The 17,865-nt window shown below is 36.8% G+C and overlaps 1 protein-coding gene across 1 annotated transcript in view; it reads right to left on the reverse strand.

The window, feature by feature from the left end:
* LAMA2 (laminin subunit alpha 2) overlaps positions 1–17,865 on the reverse strand; it is a 613,890-nt gene that overhangs the window by 184,031 nt on the left and 411,994 nt on the right. Inside the window, 9 exon segments of the mRNA XM_032650802.1 lie at positions 2,006–2,123; positions 6,083–6,216; positions 6,304–6,492; positions 6,599–6,778; positions 8,515–8,658; positions 10,510–10,583; positions 10,586–10,657; positions 10,660–10,692; positions 10,695–10,743. Of these exon segments, the coding sequence (XP_032506693.1) occupies positions 2,006–2,123; positions 6,083–6,216; positions 6,304–6,492; positions 6,599–6,778; positions 8,515–8,658; positions 10,510–10,583; positions 10,586–10,657; positions 10,660–10,692; positions 10,695–10,743 (993 nt within the window).

Genomic DNA, 17,865 nt, shown 5'->3' on the forward strand with positions numbered 1-17,865 from the left:
AAAGGTAGCATATTTTGTATGTGCCTCTGTCACTGCCTCATTTTTCACATCTACAATGTGTGTGCATATATATATTTCACACATATTGGGTTGTGCCTATAGGTACAATATATATACTTACTGGTGTATGTACAAATGTATACATGTGTATGTACGAGTTATGATTTAATAATGAGATGGATTATTTGGTCATTTATTAGATCAAAATATACACATTCAAATAAATACTGCTGTTCAGAGCAGTCACAAAACTATAAAATTATTCCAAGGATATTTCACAGATATTTACAGTTATTCTTATGAAATTTGTTTTCTGACCTGTGTGGAATTCATACAATGGCAACTAAGTTGAATGACATTTCAATTTGCAAAGGAGCTTTTATATGTACGATTTCATTTAAATTAATCCTCATGCTGATTCTATGGGTACGAAAACCCCAAAGTTCATCAACAAAGAGCAAATGTCCTGTCCAAGCGGAGAAGCTAGGGAGGATTCACCGAGACCAAACTCCTTCTTTCTTTTCATTGTACCATGCCACCTCTCAAGAGAGTTATATCCATTGTTTTTTTAGTGTACTTCACCTGCCTTGTGAGCCATACTTAATAAAACTTCTCAAGTCCTATTTACAAAAGATAGACAAAATTACAGTCCTTCCTCATTATCTGCCAGGAGATTAGTTCCACGAATCTCTGTCGATGCTTAAGTCCCAGAGTTGGCTCTCTCGTATCCACTGGTACGGCATTAGTGGATTCAACCAACCATGGATGGAATTTTTGATCTGCAGTTGGTTGGATCTGTGGACTGGAACCCGTGGAGGGTCCATTGTATATTTACTGAAAAACATTCATATATAAGTGGACCCAGGCAGTTCAAACTCATGTTGCTCAAGGGCCAACTGTATTTATAAATAAATCAATAGTTAGATCTATAACTACTTATTCCGTTAATAATATTATTAACCATATTGACTTTGGTTATTATTATTATGACTACTACCAGGCACTGTGATAAGCGCTTAAGTTCTAGTTCATTTAGCCTTCATGTGATTCTTGGGCTGTGGGTACGGGAGATATTAAAAATATCTAACTAGTATGTAGTGGCCACCAACCAATCTGACTAAGGGGAAAGAATCCATGCTGTAGGGCTGGAGCAGGTCCTGGAGGCCCCTCCCAGGCCAGCCTTTATTTGTTGCACTGTGGAGAGGACTATAGGGTCTGCAGGAGAAGGGGTGAGTGTGGTGGCAGTTACTCAGGGACTTGGAGATTTACCAGCTGAAGCTTAAGCAGGTTTACAAGCTGCACAAGGTCTCAGTCTTAGTATATGATGAAGTAGAGATTCAAATCCAGGTGACTTTTTCAGCAATTCCACCTCTCCCTAGATCATACGCTTCCTATTAAGATTTAATATTTGTAAAATTTAAATTGGTTCCACAAAATAAAGATCTAGAAGATTTACCGATTCTGAAGATAGTCAAAGGAATATCCTAGAAAGTAAAAAATGCAGTTTTAAAAATATAATGACTGAGTGACAGTGGCACTATTGGAACAATTTATGTCCTTCTGAGAAGCCTATGTTAAAGGGAACCGTCTGATATTTACCGCCTAAGTTTTGTCATGATCTATATAAAAACAATCGTTCAAATCCCAATACAATCTTGTCTCATAATCACTGCAGTTTAAATGTCTCTGTTCAGAAAAGGTGCCAAGAAAACAGATCAGATACGATAAAGGGGCCTTAAGAAAACATTCTTATTTCCTGACTGTTTCATATTTTTACAAATCTTTTAATTTTTATTAGATATTCCCCTTGAGTTGTGATTCCTACTTCTAGGGAGCAATAACATCATCCTCTTCTTACTGCGTCTCATATTGTGAGTGGAAGATCAGATAAAATAGGTTGAGGGTATGCCTGAAAGTAAAACTGACTGCGGTAAAGGTGGTCCTGGGAGTATTTCCATTTGGCTGGTTGAGTGGGGCTTGAGAAGGTTAGTTGGAGCCAGCTTACCTCACAGGACAAGCCAGAATAGCCCGGGGGACAATCACATCTTTCTATCAAGTGAGCTGGAGGAGTCATTGCTGTGATGCGTCCTTGTTCAGCTACCTCCAATGAGATTTCAGAAATCCTGGAACAGCGAGCAAACACTTAGATGGGGGTAGTAAATTAAGCTTACCCAGCAAACACTCAATCCTGAAAGAAGGGTCTTCTCAAGGTTTTGTCAACAACCACAAACTTGTTCTATTGTTTTGAAGCTGCTAAACTCCAGGGGCTCCGTGTGCCACATCTTATTTCAGTATCTTCGCTTCCTCAAAGGGTGAGATTACACATTAGCAAAATATTCACATAAATCATAAAGCGTTTAGGAAATTAGATGTCTGACGTCCTATTGAGAAGTTATTATAAAGAGTTTTCCTCCCACTTTTAAAAATGTGAGTGGCTTCAAGTAGACATGGCCAATTAGTTAGACATTTTCATTCTTTCAAATAGACAACCCAAGGTCATTCCCTGTTGGAAAATCTCCAGTCGTTACTAGTGAAATTGCTTTTAATTTGCAACCAGTCCCAATTTCTTGCTCTTGAATCTCTGAACGTCCTTTCAAGAACTTTAGAAAACCATCTAGGAAACGACTGAGCATAAGCTAGTAATATTGATAACTTTCTGAGGATAAAGAACCTCTCAAATTAGTCTTTTGTTAACTTTATTGAATAAATCCTTCAAGTAACTTAACCCACCCTTCCTATTGGCGGAAAGGTCCTCATAATTGAAAAAAATTATTCACAATAAAAATGTTGATACCCTTTGTAATAATTTGAAATTATACATTAAAAAATATACACAGTCCATAAACTCATACTGTTTCATGACTAACTGGTAACATGAAATGTTCTGCAAATCAACTTTCTTTTTTTTTTTTTTGCAAACAAACTTTTAAATGAGACAATGAATAGTTTTGCTTCAATAAAACACACCTCTAATAGCTTAAGGAGCTTGAATCGTAAACTTTATAACAAGCATAGGTAGGTTTTATTGACACTGAAATATGAATGCGCATTCTGACTTGGCTCCCGTTGTAATCTACAATCTGAAGACCAGCCAGCCTTTATGAAACACATGTTCAGTTAAAATTCAGATTTCATGCTCCCCTCATTATAGGATGCACAGCAGTTGTGATCTGTAAATAAACCACTCCCCTCCTACAAGAAAGACTCTGGGTTCTCTGAGGGAGCAGGAAGGTAACTCGCTGCTTGTTGCAAAGTCATCTCTGCTAGTATCTCGTGGTATTTTATAACCTGAGGAGTTTCTAGCATCACCGTCCCTTCTCTGGCACGTGCATGCACACAACAGACTAGTGAGTATTTAAAAACCAAGTGAAACCTGAATGGTGTGAGCAACAGACATTTCTGCAACACATCATTATTTTTCCTCAGGGAATCAGAGAGGAACTGTTTTGCTTGAATCAGGGATTTGGCCAAACTCAGGCATCTATTTAAATGAATACTGAAAAACAAAGTCGTTAAGTTCTTCAAATAAATGTAAGAGAGGACAAAAGCAAAGATAAAAGAAAATTTCAGCATTGCAATATGTACAAAGTCAGAACCTCAAACCACATGTATAACAAACTCTCTGCTTCTGAGACTATTTAAATTTGTAACTGAATAAAGATGCAGCGTTATGTGTTAACTGCTTTGAGAGGAAGACTCAAACGTATCTCTGACCTTTGTCAAAATTCCACTGTCTTACAAAATCAAGTGCTGATACACTGCTTTATTTGTTTTTATCGTTACTAGATGTTCACTCTAGTTTTTATTGAGCCTAGAAAAAGTGAAGTATTTACTTACTCTAGTGTTTAAAAAAAGGAGCTCCTAAGCCAAAGGATATATTTAGTGAGCTATATGAAATAAAGTGATAAGAGAAAGAGACTTACGGGGAAAAAAAAGCACCTTACAGCAAAGAAAGGTGGAATCGGTGTGAGAGAGGCAAAGAAAGCGTAATGAAAAAATGCATGACAACACTGTTTCTACCAGATCCACTAACAAAATGTTCTGCATATGACCAAACTTTTTTACTGAAGCATAGAACAATTTCAAATAACATATTTTCACACTCACAAAGTCACCTGCTGTCTTCTAGGACATGCAAACCTGCTTTGGCTTCTGTCATCTAATTTACATTTGAAATTTTAAAATAATTAACAATATAACTGACAAGATATTTTGGTATACGTTTTTTAAAATTATTTCATAATTGGGATTTGGGATTGACATGTACACACTGCTATTATTTAAAATAGATAACCAACAAGGACCTACTGTAAAAAACAAAACGAAGAATCTCCTGTTAGAAATGAGAAATATGAAAAAAAAAACCAAAACAATATAGACTTAAAAGTAAATTTTGGTCCTTGATTTGGTCCCTACTTTTGGTACAATCAGAAGAGCAATATGGATCTTCTGCAATAAAGAAAGGATTTTCTGCTACATGTTTAACAGTGTAAACATTTGAAACATGGTATTTTTTTAAGGTATTTTCTTTTCTTTTCTTTATTTTTTTTAAACATCTTTATTGGAGTATAATTGCTTTACAATGTGGTGCTTTTCTGCTTTATAACAAAGTGAATCAGCTATACATATACATATATCCCCATATCTCTTCCCTCTTGCATCTCCCTCCCTCCCACCCTCCCTATCCCACCCCTCTAGGTGGTCACAGAGCACCGAGCTGATCTCCCTGTGCTTTGCGGCTGCTTCCCACTAGCTATCTATTTTACATAGTAGTATATATAAGTCCATGGTAGTATATGTTAAGTCCATGCTGGGACGAAGTGAAACATGGTATTTTGATATTCATTGGTTTGTCAATGAGAGGGTTCATAATTTTGTTTTCTTTTGTTGTCCTGCACTGATCTACTATTTTGTTATATAAGTTTATTTCTAAACATCTATCGATTTCATATTCTTATAGACACAACAGAGAAGCTAATATGCCGGAGAAGTTGAGACTATGTGTATGAACTCAGCTCAACTTTCTGTCTCCATGGCATACATTTAGCTACATCTGTGCAGTTCCTCATTTTATCTCATTGGATAAGTTTTCCCTTATACTTGAGGCACATGACCTCAAGTATACTCATGTATACTCATGATGTTGAAGAATCCTGGCTTCTTCATTGTTTATTTTCTCTTTATTCTATCATTTTAAAATTTATATCTTGCTACTAATTCCTCCCCTTCCCCAGCCCCATGGTATATAAACATGCTTACTTCTCTCTCCGATTAAACAATCCTCCCTTGACTTTTGACACGACCTCATTCCTCCCTTTTTATGATTTTGTTCATGGAGAACAATAGTCTACATTCATAATATTAGGTTCATTGCATCCCATTCATTCCTCAAAACCTTGAGACTATTTCTGCCCCAGAACTTCACTAAAACTGGTATTATGAATGTCACCAGTGTGATCCTAAGTGTCAGTTTCAAAGAGTCTCCTTTTAATCGTCCTCTTTGGGTCGTACGAAAAAACCATCCCTACTCCCTTATAGGATTCTCATCCTTTGGCTTTCATGACATTCATTCTTGTTCTTGTTCCGTGTACTTTCCTATTCAATGTGATTCCCAGTCTTTTCACATCATAAGGCACAGGGAAAATGGCAATATAGTATGGCACGCTGGGGTGAACAGATGAGAATGCATATGGCTGGGAGAGACAGGACCAACTTGGCCCTGCCTGGTTCCCCTGACGGTTGAAGGAGGATACCTTCTCAGCAATCTTGCAACCTATTTATAGCACAGCAGTGAATTCTCTCTACCCTGTAGGACATCTTCTCCCGAACTTCTGCCTGACATCTAAAATTCACCATGTCAAAGATCAATTCAATTTTTCCCCTTAATCTTGCTTCTGATTCTGTTTCCCTTTTGGGGGGAATGGCAGTAATTTCCACCAGATGACCTGGACGCCATCCTTGACTAGTCTTCTATCATCACACTCCCAAAGCAAACTTTTAAATCTTTCTTGTCTGATGTCTTACTGATCTCTCTTATAGACTCTAGAATAAGAAATTAACTTGGATATTCATTATAGTTTACCTGCTTTGTCTCATGATATTTCCATAGGTAGCCTTGATAAGAATATAATGGATATCATATAGTACATCCAAGAAGTCTTCACGGGTCACGGTTCTACTGATTCGAGGATCATCACCATAATATTTCCATTTTTTCTGTTAACAAGAAAAGAAACCACTTTGCCGAAACCGAGTGCAAATCCATTGGCATCCTGGTTGGTACCCAACAAGTAACCACCTTACCTCTGTCATTTCAATTTCATGTCTTGTCAACTGGCCAATTAGAGGAGCAGCCATATGCCTGATGATAATTCTCACATGACTAGGAGTCCCACCTCGAATGATAACTTGTGGGTTATACGTAGAGAAACCTGTCTCTTCCCGAGCCTCAAAATAGATTGTGTACTTGAGTTTGCCCCCATAGGCCATCAACTGATAAAACAGAATGAAGAATGATGAGTTAGATAAATCTCCAAATAGCATTATTCTAAAAACATTTTATTTTGTTCTCATGTGACTTCAAAGTTCTTGGCCTTACCTTCTTTCCTTCAAATTGTTCTGGAAGTTTCCAATAAAAAGGTTCCAAATGGAGATCTTGTCTCACCAGATCCATGTGTGCAACAATCTCTGGATGTTGAAAAATGATGCCTCTGGTAGTTGTGTGCTGCAGCGCCTCATCCACCAGGGGCAGAATGGTCTGCTCAGGCTTCAGAGTCACCTGCATGGGGTTAAAACACAGCAGGGGGCTGAGTTTAAGTCTTTGGAGGCCTCCTTTAAACTTAACCTCCCAAATTTACAAGCAGCTCATGCAACTCAATATCAGAAAAACAAACAACCCAATCCCAAAATGGGCAGAAGACCTAAAGAGACATTTCTCCAAAGAAGACACACAGCTTGCCAACAAACACATGAAAGGATGCTCAACATCACTAATCATTAGAGAAATGCAAATCAAAACTACAATGAGATACTACCTCACACCAGTCAGAATGGCCATCATCAAAAAATCTACAAACAATAAATGCTGGAGAGGGTGTGGAGAAAAGGGAACCCTCTTGCACTGTTGCTGGGAATGTAAATTGATACAGCCACTACGGAGAACAGTATGGAGGTTCCTTAAAAAACTAAAAATAGAATTACCGTACGACCCATCAGTCCCACTACTGGGCATATACCCTGAGAAAACCATAATTCAAAAAGAGTCATATACCACAATGTTCATTGAGGCTCTATTTACAACAGGCAGGACATGGAAGCAACCTAGGTGTCCATCGACAGATGAATGGATAAAGAAGATGTGGCACATATATACAATGGAATATTACTCAGTCATAAAAAGAAATGAAATTGAGTTATTTGTAGTGACGTGGATGGACCTAGAGTCTGTCACACAGAGTGAAGTAAGTCAGAAAGAGAAAAACAAATACCATATGCTAACACATATATGTGGAATCTAAAAAAAAAAAAAAAAAAAGTGGTTCTGAAGAACCTAGGGGCAGGACAGGAATAAAGACGCAGACGTAGAGAATGGATTTGAGGACACAGGGAAGCTGGGACGAAGTGAGAGCGTGGCATGGACTTATATACACTACCAAATGTAAAATAGACAGTGGGAAGCAGCCGCATAGCACAGGGAGATCAGCTCTGCGCTTTGAGACCACCTAGAGGGGTGGGACAGGGAGGGTGGGAGGGAGATACAAGAGTGAGGAGATATGGGGATATATGTATATGTATAGCTGATTTACTTTGTTATAAAGCAGAAACTAACACACCATTGTAAAGCAATTATACTCTAATAAAGATGTTAAAGAAAAAGAGTTTTAGACTGCATGTCTATCTGCAGCCCCACCCCCTTCTGATGAAGTGTTCTCATGAGAAACAGAACTCGTGCACAATGAACAGGTAGGAGAGGGGATAAACCCTTCTGACTTATTTGCATAGTGAAATCCACAACATCTGTGAAAACTGGTCTTTTACACTAACAATAAGTAGAGTTTAAAAGTAGGAAGAGTTAAAGGAAAATTAAGGCAAAAATGAACTTTTTTCCACCCTAAAGAGTGATGATTCTCTAAGCCTGGTTGGACTAAATGCGCAAGTTCTGGTTTTCATTACTGCATGAACACACATCTATCTTCCCGCTCTGGTGCCGTTGCTCTTCAGAGGGCAGCTTCTTCCCATCCCCAAACGTAACATTTCCCTCATAATGTTTTCCTTTTTCACTCGGCATCTATATTTCCTTATCCGCAATAAATGAACTCTTTTAAAGGCAGGATAAAAACGATATTTACTCCAACTGTCTAATGGCACACGGCCCCTCTACCCGTTCTAAACGTGCGCAGGGGAAAAGGTTACTTAAATGTTTTGCCATTTCCTCCTACCTCTCAGTGCCTGGCTAAAAGACGCCAGCAGGAGCTAACATTATACCATTACATGGCTCAGCAGTTCCTTACTCACCCACGTATGGATCAGGCCTTTTGCTTCAGAGCACTGAGTAGTGGCGCCGAAGCAATAACAGCTGCTGCAGCCAAGTGGGTTCTTGGCCTCAAGTCCGAATTTGCCAAGCCGGCACCTGTCACAGCGGACGCCTTCCACATTCACCTGAAGAAAGATGAGAGATCCCCAGAGTTCATACGGTGACATGGTGAGAGAAATAAACTCAAGAATGAATAAGAGGAGCACGTGTTAAAGACAATGAAACAAAAAATAAAAGAATGCTGAATATCAGACTCACGTCCCAAATAGCATATGTAGTTAATCTCTTTGTTAGCATGGCATGGGTCTAAAAAAATGCTTTATTTATAAATGCATGCATTACTAAGGATATTGTATATTGTTTTTTAAATTTAGGCAGCACATTTCCCATTATTCCACTGTGAGGAATATGAAAGAGTCATGAGAATTTTGAAAGCAAAATAAAAACATTGATTCCTAGACAGTGGTGTGATGCAAAGCTGTAAAAAACAGGCAATATGTTAAACGATCGATTTATATAATTATTATTGACTACTGTATATACACACATATAGCATGTATTAAGTATAATGTATAATCATAATTATAATATGTAATAATGCAGCATCATACTTTGTGCTTTGTCTAGGACTTTTAATGGCAGAACCTTCCATTTTCCTAAATTGTCAAGACTCTTAACAACCACTCCCTAGATTTCATCTTTCTGTTTCCTCTGACTCTCTTTGCACAGACTTTTTCTTGTAAAGATACTTCTGATACAGTCTTTACTGCATTTATCCTGGGACTGATTTTCCAGAAATATCTAAGGGAGAAAAAAATCCTTCTTAACCTTTTTTTTTTAAAAAAAATTTATTTTATTTTTATTTATTTTTGGCTGCGTTGGCTCTTTGTTGCTGCACGTGGGCTTTCTCTAGTTGCAGCGAGTGGGGGCTACTCTTCGTTGCAGTGCGCGGGCTTCTCATTGTGGTGGCTTCTCTTGTTGCAGAGCATGGGCTCTAGGCTTGTGGGCTTCAGTAGTTGTGGCTCATGGGCTCTAGAGCGCAGGCTCAGTAGTTGTGGCTCACGGGCTCTATAGCACAGGCTCAGCAGTTGTGGCACATGGGCTTAGTTGCTCCGCGGCATGTGGGATCTTCCCGGACCAGGGCTCAAACCCATGTCCCCTGTGTTGGCAGGCGGATTCTTAACCACTGCACCACCAGGGAAGCCCTTCTTACCCTTTTTAATTGGCTGTTTTCCTATGTCATTTAACAATATTAATGAGGACTGAAATTTGCATATAGTCACTGTTTGTAATGTCACTGCTTATACGTGATGAAGTTTTACTGAACTTTCACAGCAGTAAATATATTTTTCAGTGTACAGTGATTGCGGATTAATTTGAGGAGAAATTTTTTTTTAAATCAACCTTATCATTTAGCTGTGATTTTCTCTGATGATGCTTAAGAGAACTTTTTTTTCTCTCCCACATTATTCTTGTTGAAGCAAAGTGAATATGTAAAGACAAACTGAACTTTACTGTCGAAAATATATCATTTATATGAGCTAGAAAAATATGTTGGGTTTTGGTTGAAAATCAGTTCTTAAAAATCAGTGCTAGGGCTTCCCTGGTGGCGCAGTGGTTGAGAGTCCGCCTGCTGATGCAGGGGACACGGGTTCGTGGTCCCGGTCCGGGAAGAATCCCACATGCCGCGGAGCGGCTGGGCCCGTGAGCCATGGCCGCTGAGCCTGCCATGTCCTGGAGCCTGTGCTCCACAATGGGAGAGGCCACAACAGTGAGAGCCCGCGTACCGCAAAAAAAAAAAAATCAGTGCTTATCTGTATGCTAGAAAAAAAACTGTGCTGGCAATGAATTTTCATTTGTCTGTCTGTTTGGCTAATAGATGCAGGAATAAAATAACTGAATGAGGTTAAAGCTGAGCAATGGAAATAGAACTGAGTAAGGTTTTTCCTTACTGAATTTCGGTATGCAGCACTTACCTTACAAGTACACTGCCCAGTCTTATCAGTACAGGAGCATTTTTTAGTCTCTAAATCACAGGTTGAGTCATCAGTCCTGGCAAGAAGCAGTCACAGGGATTGCAGTGAGGGTAGCTCCAGTGGCCTCGATTGCACTCTGTACATTTTGCCCAGAGAATTTGGGACGACAGTTGCATTGCCCGTGTTTAAATTGCACTGGAAATCCAAGGATCCCACCGAGCTGCAGTTACAAGGCTATGGAGGAGATAAAAAACAGCAATGATTAACATCATTTCATGGGCAATATTTTAAAATTTTAATCCTAATGTTTCTTGCTTCCATTAAGCACATATTAATCATGTGTCTGTTACATGCTTTGTACTGTTCTAGTTCAGTCGCTTGGGAAACATCAGTGAACATAATGTTAAAATTGCTTCCTGCATTACTAAAATATATGAGTGTCCAGAAACCATAAAGCTATTGAATAAGAAGAAACTGTGTTTCTCTGTCTTTGTGGTGAGCAGGAGTTAGGTGTAGGTTTTCTTCAAATACTTCTTACTTCAAAGATTGAACTTTAGAACAAAAGCCATTTTACCTTATCATTTCATTTTTATAGCATTTATTGTATAGAGACATACCTTACAATCTAATGTACATAAATATAAGTAAACACAAAAATATAACACAGTGGAATAAGCATGATAAATAGGGAAAATGCAAAATGCTATGCTATGAGAACGTATAAAAAGCACCAAACCAGATGTGGGGAAGCCAGGGAGAATTTAGAGAGAAGTGATATCTAGGATGTTGTGTTTTAGAGTTAGGTTGCAGAAAAGCCCAATCTGAGGTGCTTGCTGGTAACTTTTTTCTTCTTCCTAGATATGCATAGGATTTTCTCTTTTATATATGTAATTTGAAATTTTGCTAGAATTTTTTTTTTTAATGATCATTCCAAACCTTTTATTTTAAACACTAAAAAAAAAGGTAGGGGCTTCCCTACTGGAGCCTGTGCTCCACAACGGGAGAGGCCACAACAGTGAGAGGCCCGCGTACCGCAAAAAAAAAAAAAAAAAAAAAAAAGGTTTAGGCAATTAAAAGTGATGAGACCATTAAAAAATTCCTATTGCTAGGGTGATGAGAGGCCCTTGGAAAATTTTAACCTATACAAACAAATAAGACTGGATTAAACACATTCCAGAGTATGAGCTATTAAGATTATTAGGCTGTGAAATATGCTGCAAGGAAGTGCCAGATCCACCACCTCCTGAGACACTTAAAACTCAACTAACAAAACAGTACAAAATGCATTTCTGGGAAAAGGAAACTAGCACAGAAGGGGATCAAGCTACTAATTAAAGATATCTTTTTGTTTTCCTTCTGATATTCATGTTTAAGCAGCTACTTTTTTTTTTAAGAGGGAGGAGATATGGGGTTATATGTATACATATAGCTGATTCACTTTTTTATAAAGCAGAAACTACTACACCGTTGTAAAGCAATTATATTCCAAAAAGATGTTAAAAAATTTAAAAACATAAAAAATTAAAAAAAAAAATAAAATGATGCCAAGTTTTGCTAGAATTTTTAAAAGCTTGAGTCTTTTTAAAAATTAATTTACTGGAACATGTGAGTTCTTTCAGTTTGAGAATAAAACTGTTCTTTAATTCAGTGCTATTTCTTCAAATTTGTTTTTGATTTTTACTTCTGTTCTAATTTATCAATATTCTTCTTCAGGATCACTTATAATTCTTAAAGTACATCATTTTTGTCTGTCTGCCAAATCAATAATATACTACTGTTTTCTGTAGTCGTTCCCTATCTGCCTCTCAAATTTGTTCTTCATTTTGTCCTTCCATTCTACACCATGAAAATTCTGTTGTATGCATATACCACCAATACTTATTTTAATTACACTGCTGCATTTTTAGCTTCTTTTCAATAATTTCTTATCTCATCTCATCAGCAATCTTCAATTGCTGTTCATCCACATGTCTCTTCGTCTCCTATTGCTTAAGGCTCTCTGTTTCTGATTTACAGCTCATAGTTCCTTGCATTTTAATTAAAATTCAAGTGGATTTCTAAATGTTATTTAAGGTCTTGGAATACATCATTTTCACAGATCAGCTGTGCCAGTGATTACTCTGCTGCCTCTGAGCTCTAAACTCACTCCTCCTTGCCCTGCTTTGTGATATGCAGTTAGACCCTGTGGACACCTCTCCCTGGCCAGGTAGCAGAACATTAGGCTTATTCATTAGAAGGCCATAGTGACGGAAAGGACATTTCTGTTCTGGGTTCTGGGTCTTCATTACTATTGCCATCATTATTATTTAATTGTTTTAGCATGGGAGCCCAGAGGCCCAGAAAGAATTCTAGCTATGCCATCAGGCCACTCTCTCCCCTAGGCTGCTTAGGTCTGCACACAAGCTCTGTCCACAACAGGCTGCTTCTAAGTAGCTCCAGCAGACCCATAACCTCCAGCAATGATGGGTAGCATCTACAGACCAACACTTGCCCACAAACTCTGGCAAGTTTTGTGTGTTATTATTATTGTTTGTGTTTTACCACCAGCAGGCTATGCATTCCTGTAGCAGCCACATTCTTTCCAACTATGTCTGAACCTAAGCCTTGTTGGGAGTGGGGGGCAGGGGGATGCCTTCCCCTAGCCCTTGGTTCCTTTATTGTCCACCACCCCTCACCCTGGAAGTAGTAGCTACTCTTTTGTACCTACTACTTCAGGACATTTTATATCCCTCTTTTATCCTTTTTACCGGTTAACAATTCTTTACATTCTACTTTCCCTGTTTAAACAACTAGTGTGGTTTCTGTCTCCCAAGTGAGTACCACCTGTCTCTGTGTCTGCGTTTGCCACCATACAGGCTTTGTACTTAGTCTATAACCTCTTTTTGGTGACTTTCTATTAATTATCCTTCTCAGATCTACAGCTCTGTGGCATACTCAGATGCATAACAACTTGCCAAATTTCCAGATCCAAGTCTGGCTGGATCTCACTTTACATTTCTCACACTTTCATTGCTCAGCTTAATTCTTATACCCACTACTACTAGGGCTATTCCTGCTTCTGCTCCTGCCAGCAGTTTACTTATGGGACAACACTTTCCAGGCTGTGATGTACAATCACCAGCTTTCCATCTATTATCTCTTCCCTGTCGAAATGTTTGGTGAAATATTTTCCCAGATTCTGATATTAAAATATCACCTGGCCTTATTTTTGGTGTCTTTCTGGTTCAGTATTTTTCTGTCTGCACTGCTATCCAGTAAAAAGGCCTGCAGTAGGGGATGCTCCTAAAAGGTATTTTAAACTCAAAGATCTTAAATGTGATTATGTATTATACTACAAACATGGCTATAGTTTCCAAAGCATAGAACAAACAACCGCCATCCCCCCAAGTAACTCGTCCTTATAGAACATCAGATGTAGAATGAGAATTCAAAATAAGGATGACTGACTTATTCCTTTAAATAATTTTTCCTTGACTCATTTAAACAAAACTGACCATAATCAGAAAGAGAAAATTATATGTTATGGAAACTATAATCATGCAATAACTTCAAAAATTGTTTTATGAGATAGAGATACTTAACTAAAATAGATGTCTTAGACTTTATTAACTAAAATAACTGTCTTTAGACTTTAACTAAAATATGAAATGTCTGCTACAAATTTATTATTATAAAACGAAAGCATTAATACTTAAAGACTAGTCAACAGTACAGATAGACATTGGGACCTTTCCAAATCAGGGAGTTTATTCAGGAAGTTATAGTAGAGAATAAAAGAGACCATTAACCATATGTTTAGACAGTACTATAGTCAACATGAAATGTAAATCATAATTAGATGTAATGTTTGTTTAGCAATAGAAGATTTATGCACTATTCCCCTGCTAGTGAAAGATGGTAGGCTTTGTATTCTAGTTCAATAAAAGCTCAGATGATGTGTGTGCTCACACCTCAGCACAGAGAAATTATCCATGACACAAAGAAATGAAAGCTATAAATCTCAAATCACTGTTCATTTAGATTATAATCATCCAAGATTTTTAAATAGTAGGATACATGCTTATAAATATTTCTGAGGGCTGTATGAATTTTTTTGTAATTATTCATAATTATGAAGTGTCTAGCTATTCAGAAATTTAGATTTTTAACAGTGGTTCAAAGTAATCAAAATATTTCGATCGACTTCAGTCAACATAATGTTTATTCAATGATCAGTAAATATGATGGAATCAAACATACAAATGCTTAAAAATAACTTGGTCTACATTCTATCCTGATTTACATCCTGAACATTAAGCATCAGCTTCAATTTCAGGAGTTTCATTAGAGTTTGGCCACATCATAGGATTTTGTAGATAACATGGAACCCTCTTAAGTTTATGTACAACTTATTCATGAGTCAAGCGATGGGGCAGATGCTTGGATTTGAGGTTGAAAATGCAAAATGTCAGTCATAGAAACTTAAAATGTTGTTCATACTCATCAAAAATCTTTGGAACTCTTGAGAAATTTTGTTTTGTTTCCAAAAATGTAGCTCTATGGACCTTCAAACTTAATATTGCTATTGGCAATGGAAAAATGAGCATCCTGTCCAGTTTTAAATTTAATCACATGTCTAACTGAAGTCATGTATCTTCGCTTCCTTGAACAGTCACCAATACTCTTGTTTTCCTCTAGATCGGTGTATTCTAGACGAATGTATTCAGATATTTTATCATATATGTAAGAATGGTTACAGGGTCTACATGTGTGCTGACTCAGTAGAAAATAATAGTTTACATCTCTATAGGGTACTACCATGGAGTCAAACAGGCCACACTTGGTCATTATGTTCCAGTATTTCTCAGTCCAATGTGATCAACTGGAATGGCTCTCACTAATATCAAAAATGCCCTTATTTATTGTTCTTAAATTTAATGGACACAGTTCAGCCCTAATCTTACTTGACCTTTGTGTTGCACTAGGCACTAAAGAATATTCCTTCTTTTTAAACAGTTTTAGTTTTTAGAGCACTTACTGGTTTATCTCCTCCTCTTCTAATCTGGTAAACTATAAAACTAAAAACAAAACACATACAGAAATAAAAACCAAGAAATAACTGTTTTCAAACATTGGATAACAGGAAGCGAAGGACTGTGATTTTTGAGAGAAGGAAAACAAATGAGTTAGAACATAAAGGCAGTCTAGTCTGCAACCCAAAGAGGGGAAACCCAAATAAAGCCCCAAACTATAGCTGAATTGAGAAACAGCATAGAGTTTGGAGAAGCTGAGGCAATTAGAATTTATGGAAGACAAGTAGAATATGTGTCCCAAAAGAAGGAAGTTAGAGAGAAAATTCCAGAGATATGCAGAAGGGTTCCATTGAGTCGTTGGCTAAGTACTGATCTGTGCATGCATGGAATGAATTTCTACATGGTTCGAGAAAAAATAATTGGAAAGCCTGAGGCTGAAAAATTCCTAGGGTCCACAGAAAGCTTGGAATAATTCATATTCCCAATAGCCAGAGTGAACAGATAGTAATGCACTGGGTAGTGTTCTCAATGTATTTGGCACCTTAGTAGTAGGGCTAAGTGATTCCTAGATTAAAGCTGCTCTGGACCTTCCCTAATAAATTTAAAAGCAAGCATCAAAAGGATTCAAGTGATTGGTGAGTAACTAACCTGATAGCCAGGATAAAGTTCAACTCTCTTTAAAGGAATACAACAAAATCTAATGTGCAACAATGAAAAAATGTACAACATCTGGCATCCAAATAAAAATCACCAGTCACGCAAAGAAGCAAGAAAATATAGTTCATAACCAGGAAAAAAAATCAACCAGTAAGCATGATCTTGAAATAAAACAAATGATGGAATTAGCAAAAAACTACCTTACAAAAACCAATATTTATAAATATTATAAATAAATATTCTCAAGGATAAATGAAAAATGTGAATATAAGGAGGAGAGAAATGAAAGATATAAAAAGATACAAAAGGAAAGTTAAAGATGAAAGATACATATTTGAAATGAAAAAAGACTAGCAACTGGATTAATAACAGATTAGATACTACAGAAGAAAAAAAAATCAGTGAATTTGAACACCTAACAATAGATACTAACAAAAATGAAGAATATAGAAAAAAGAAGAATGAAAGAATAAACAGAATTTCAGTGAGCTGTGGGAAAATATCATGTGGTCCAACACATACATAATGAGTTCCAGAAGGAGACAATGGGGATGAAAAACAAACAAACAAAATTTTAAAGATATAATGGCTGGAAATTTTCCAACTTTGATGAAGTCTGCAATCCCACAGATTCAAGTCCAACTAACCCCCTGAGAAATGAATATAAGGTGACTACAAAAAGACAACATAATCAAATTGCTAAAAAACAGGATTTAGGATTATATACTCAGAAACAATAACTTTGAAAAATGAAGGAAACGTAGAGACTTCTTGGTAAAAAAAATTGAAAGAGTCATTGTCAGCAGACCTGAAATACTAGAAATAATAGAAATTTGGATGTATCCAAAGGAATAAAGAGCACTGGAATTGATATGCATATAGAAAAACAGAAAATAAGTTTTTTCTCCTTTTGAAAAAACAATTGATTATTTAAATCAAAATCATAAGATTATATTGTGGGATATATAATATATAGAAGTAAAATATATGACAACAATAGCATAAAGATAAGAAAGAAAATTAGAGGTTTACCCTTGCAAGTTTCTTATGTTAAATGTAAAGTGTTAAAACATTACTTTAAGGTACATTATGAAAAGTTAAAGATGTATATCCCTAGAGACAAAAATATAAAATAAATAAGTAGAGATAAGAAGTCAAAGTGAATATAAAACGTAATTATAAAAAATTACTCAGTCCAAAGTGAGGTAGAAAAAGAAGAAAAATGAAGGTAAGAGCAGATAGGGCAAATATAAAGCAAATAGCAAAATGTAGACTTAACCCATTCAGACTGATAATTGCATTAAGTGGAAATGATTTAAATACTTGAATTAAGAGGCGGAAGCATTAAGATAAACATTAAACTATTTTTAAAAAGAGATGGAATAAATGATAATGTTTAAAAATGTATACGACCACAAAAACACCAATCAGAAGAAAGACAGAATAGCTATATGAATATGATAAAAAGTACACTTCAGAACAAGGAACATTATCATGGATAAACAGGGATGCTTCATAATGATAAAGGCATCAACTTTTCAAAAAGGTAGATTCATCTTAAATGAGCATACACCTAATATCACTGCTACAAAATACATGAATCAAAACCCGAGAGAACTGAAAGAAGAAATAGATCACAGGTATAGCTCAACACCCTCAGGTATTGAGAAAACATGCAGACATAAAA

This window comes from Phocoena sinus, chromosome 12 (assembly GCF_008692025.1).
Source record: "Phocoena sinus isolate mPhoSin1 chromosome 12, mPhoSin1.pri, whole genome shotgun sequence".
In the NCBI taxonomy this organism is placed as follows: domain Eukaryota; kingdom Metazoa; phylum Chordata; class Mammalia; order Artiodactyla; family Phocoenidae; genus Phocoena; species Phocoena sinus.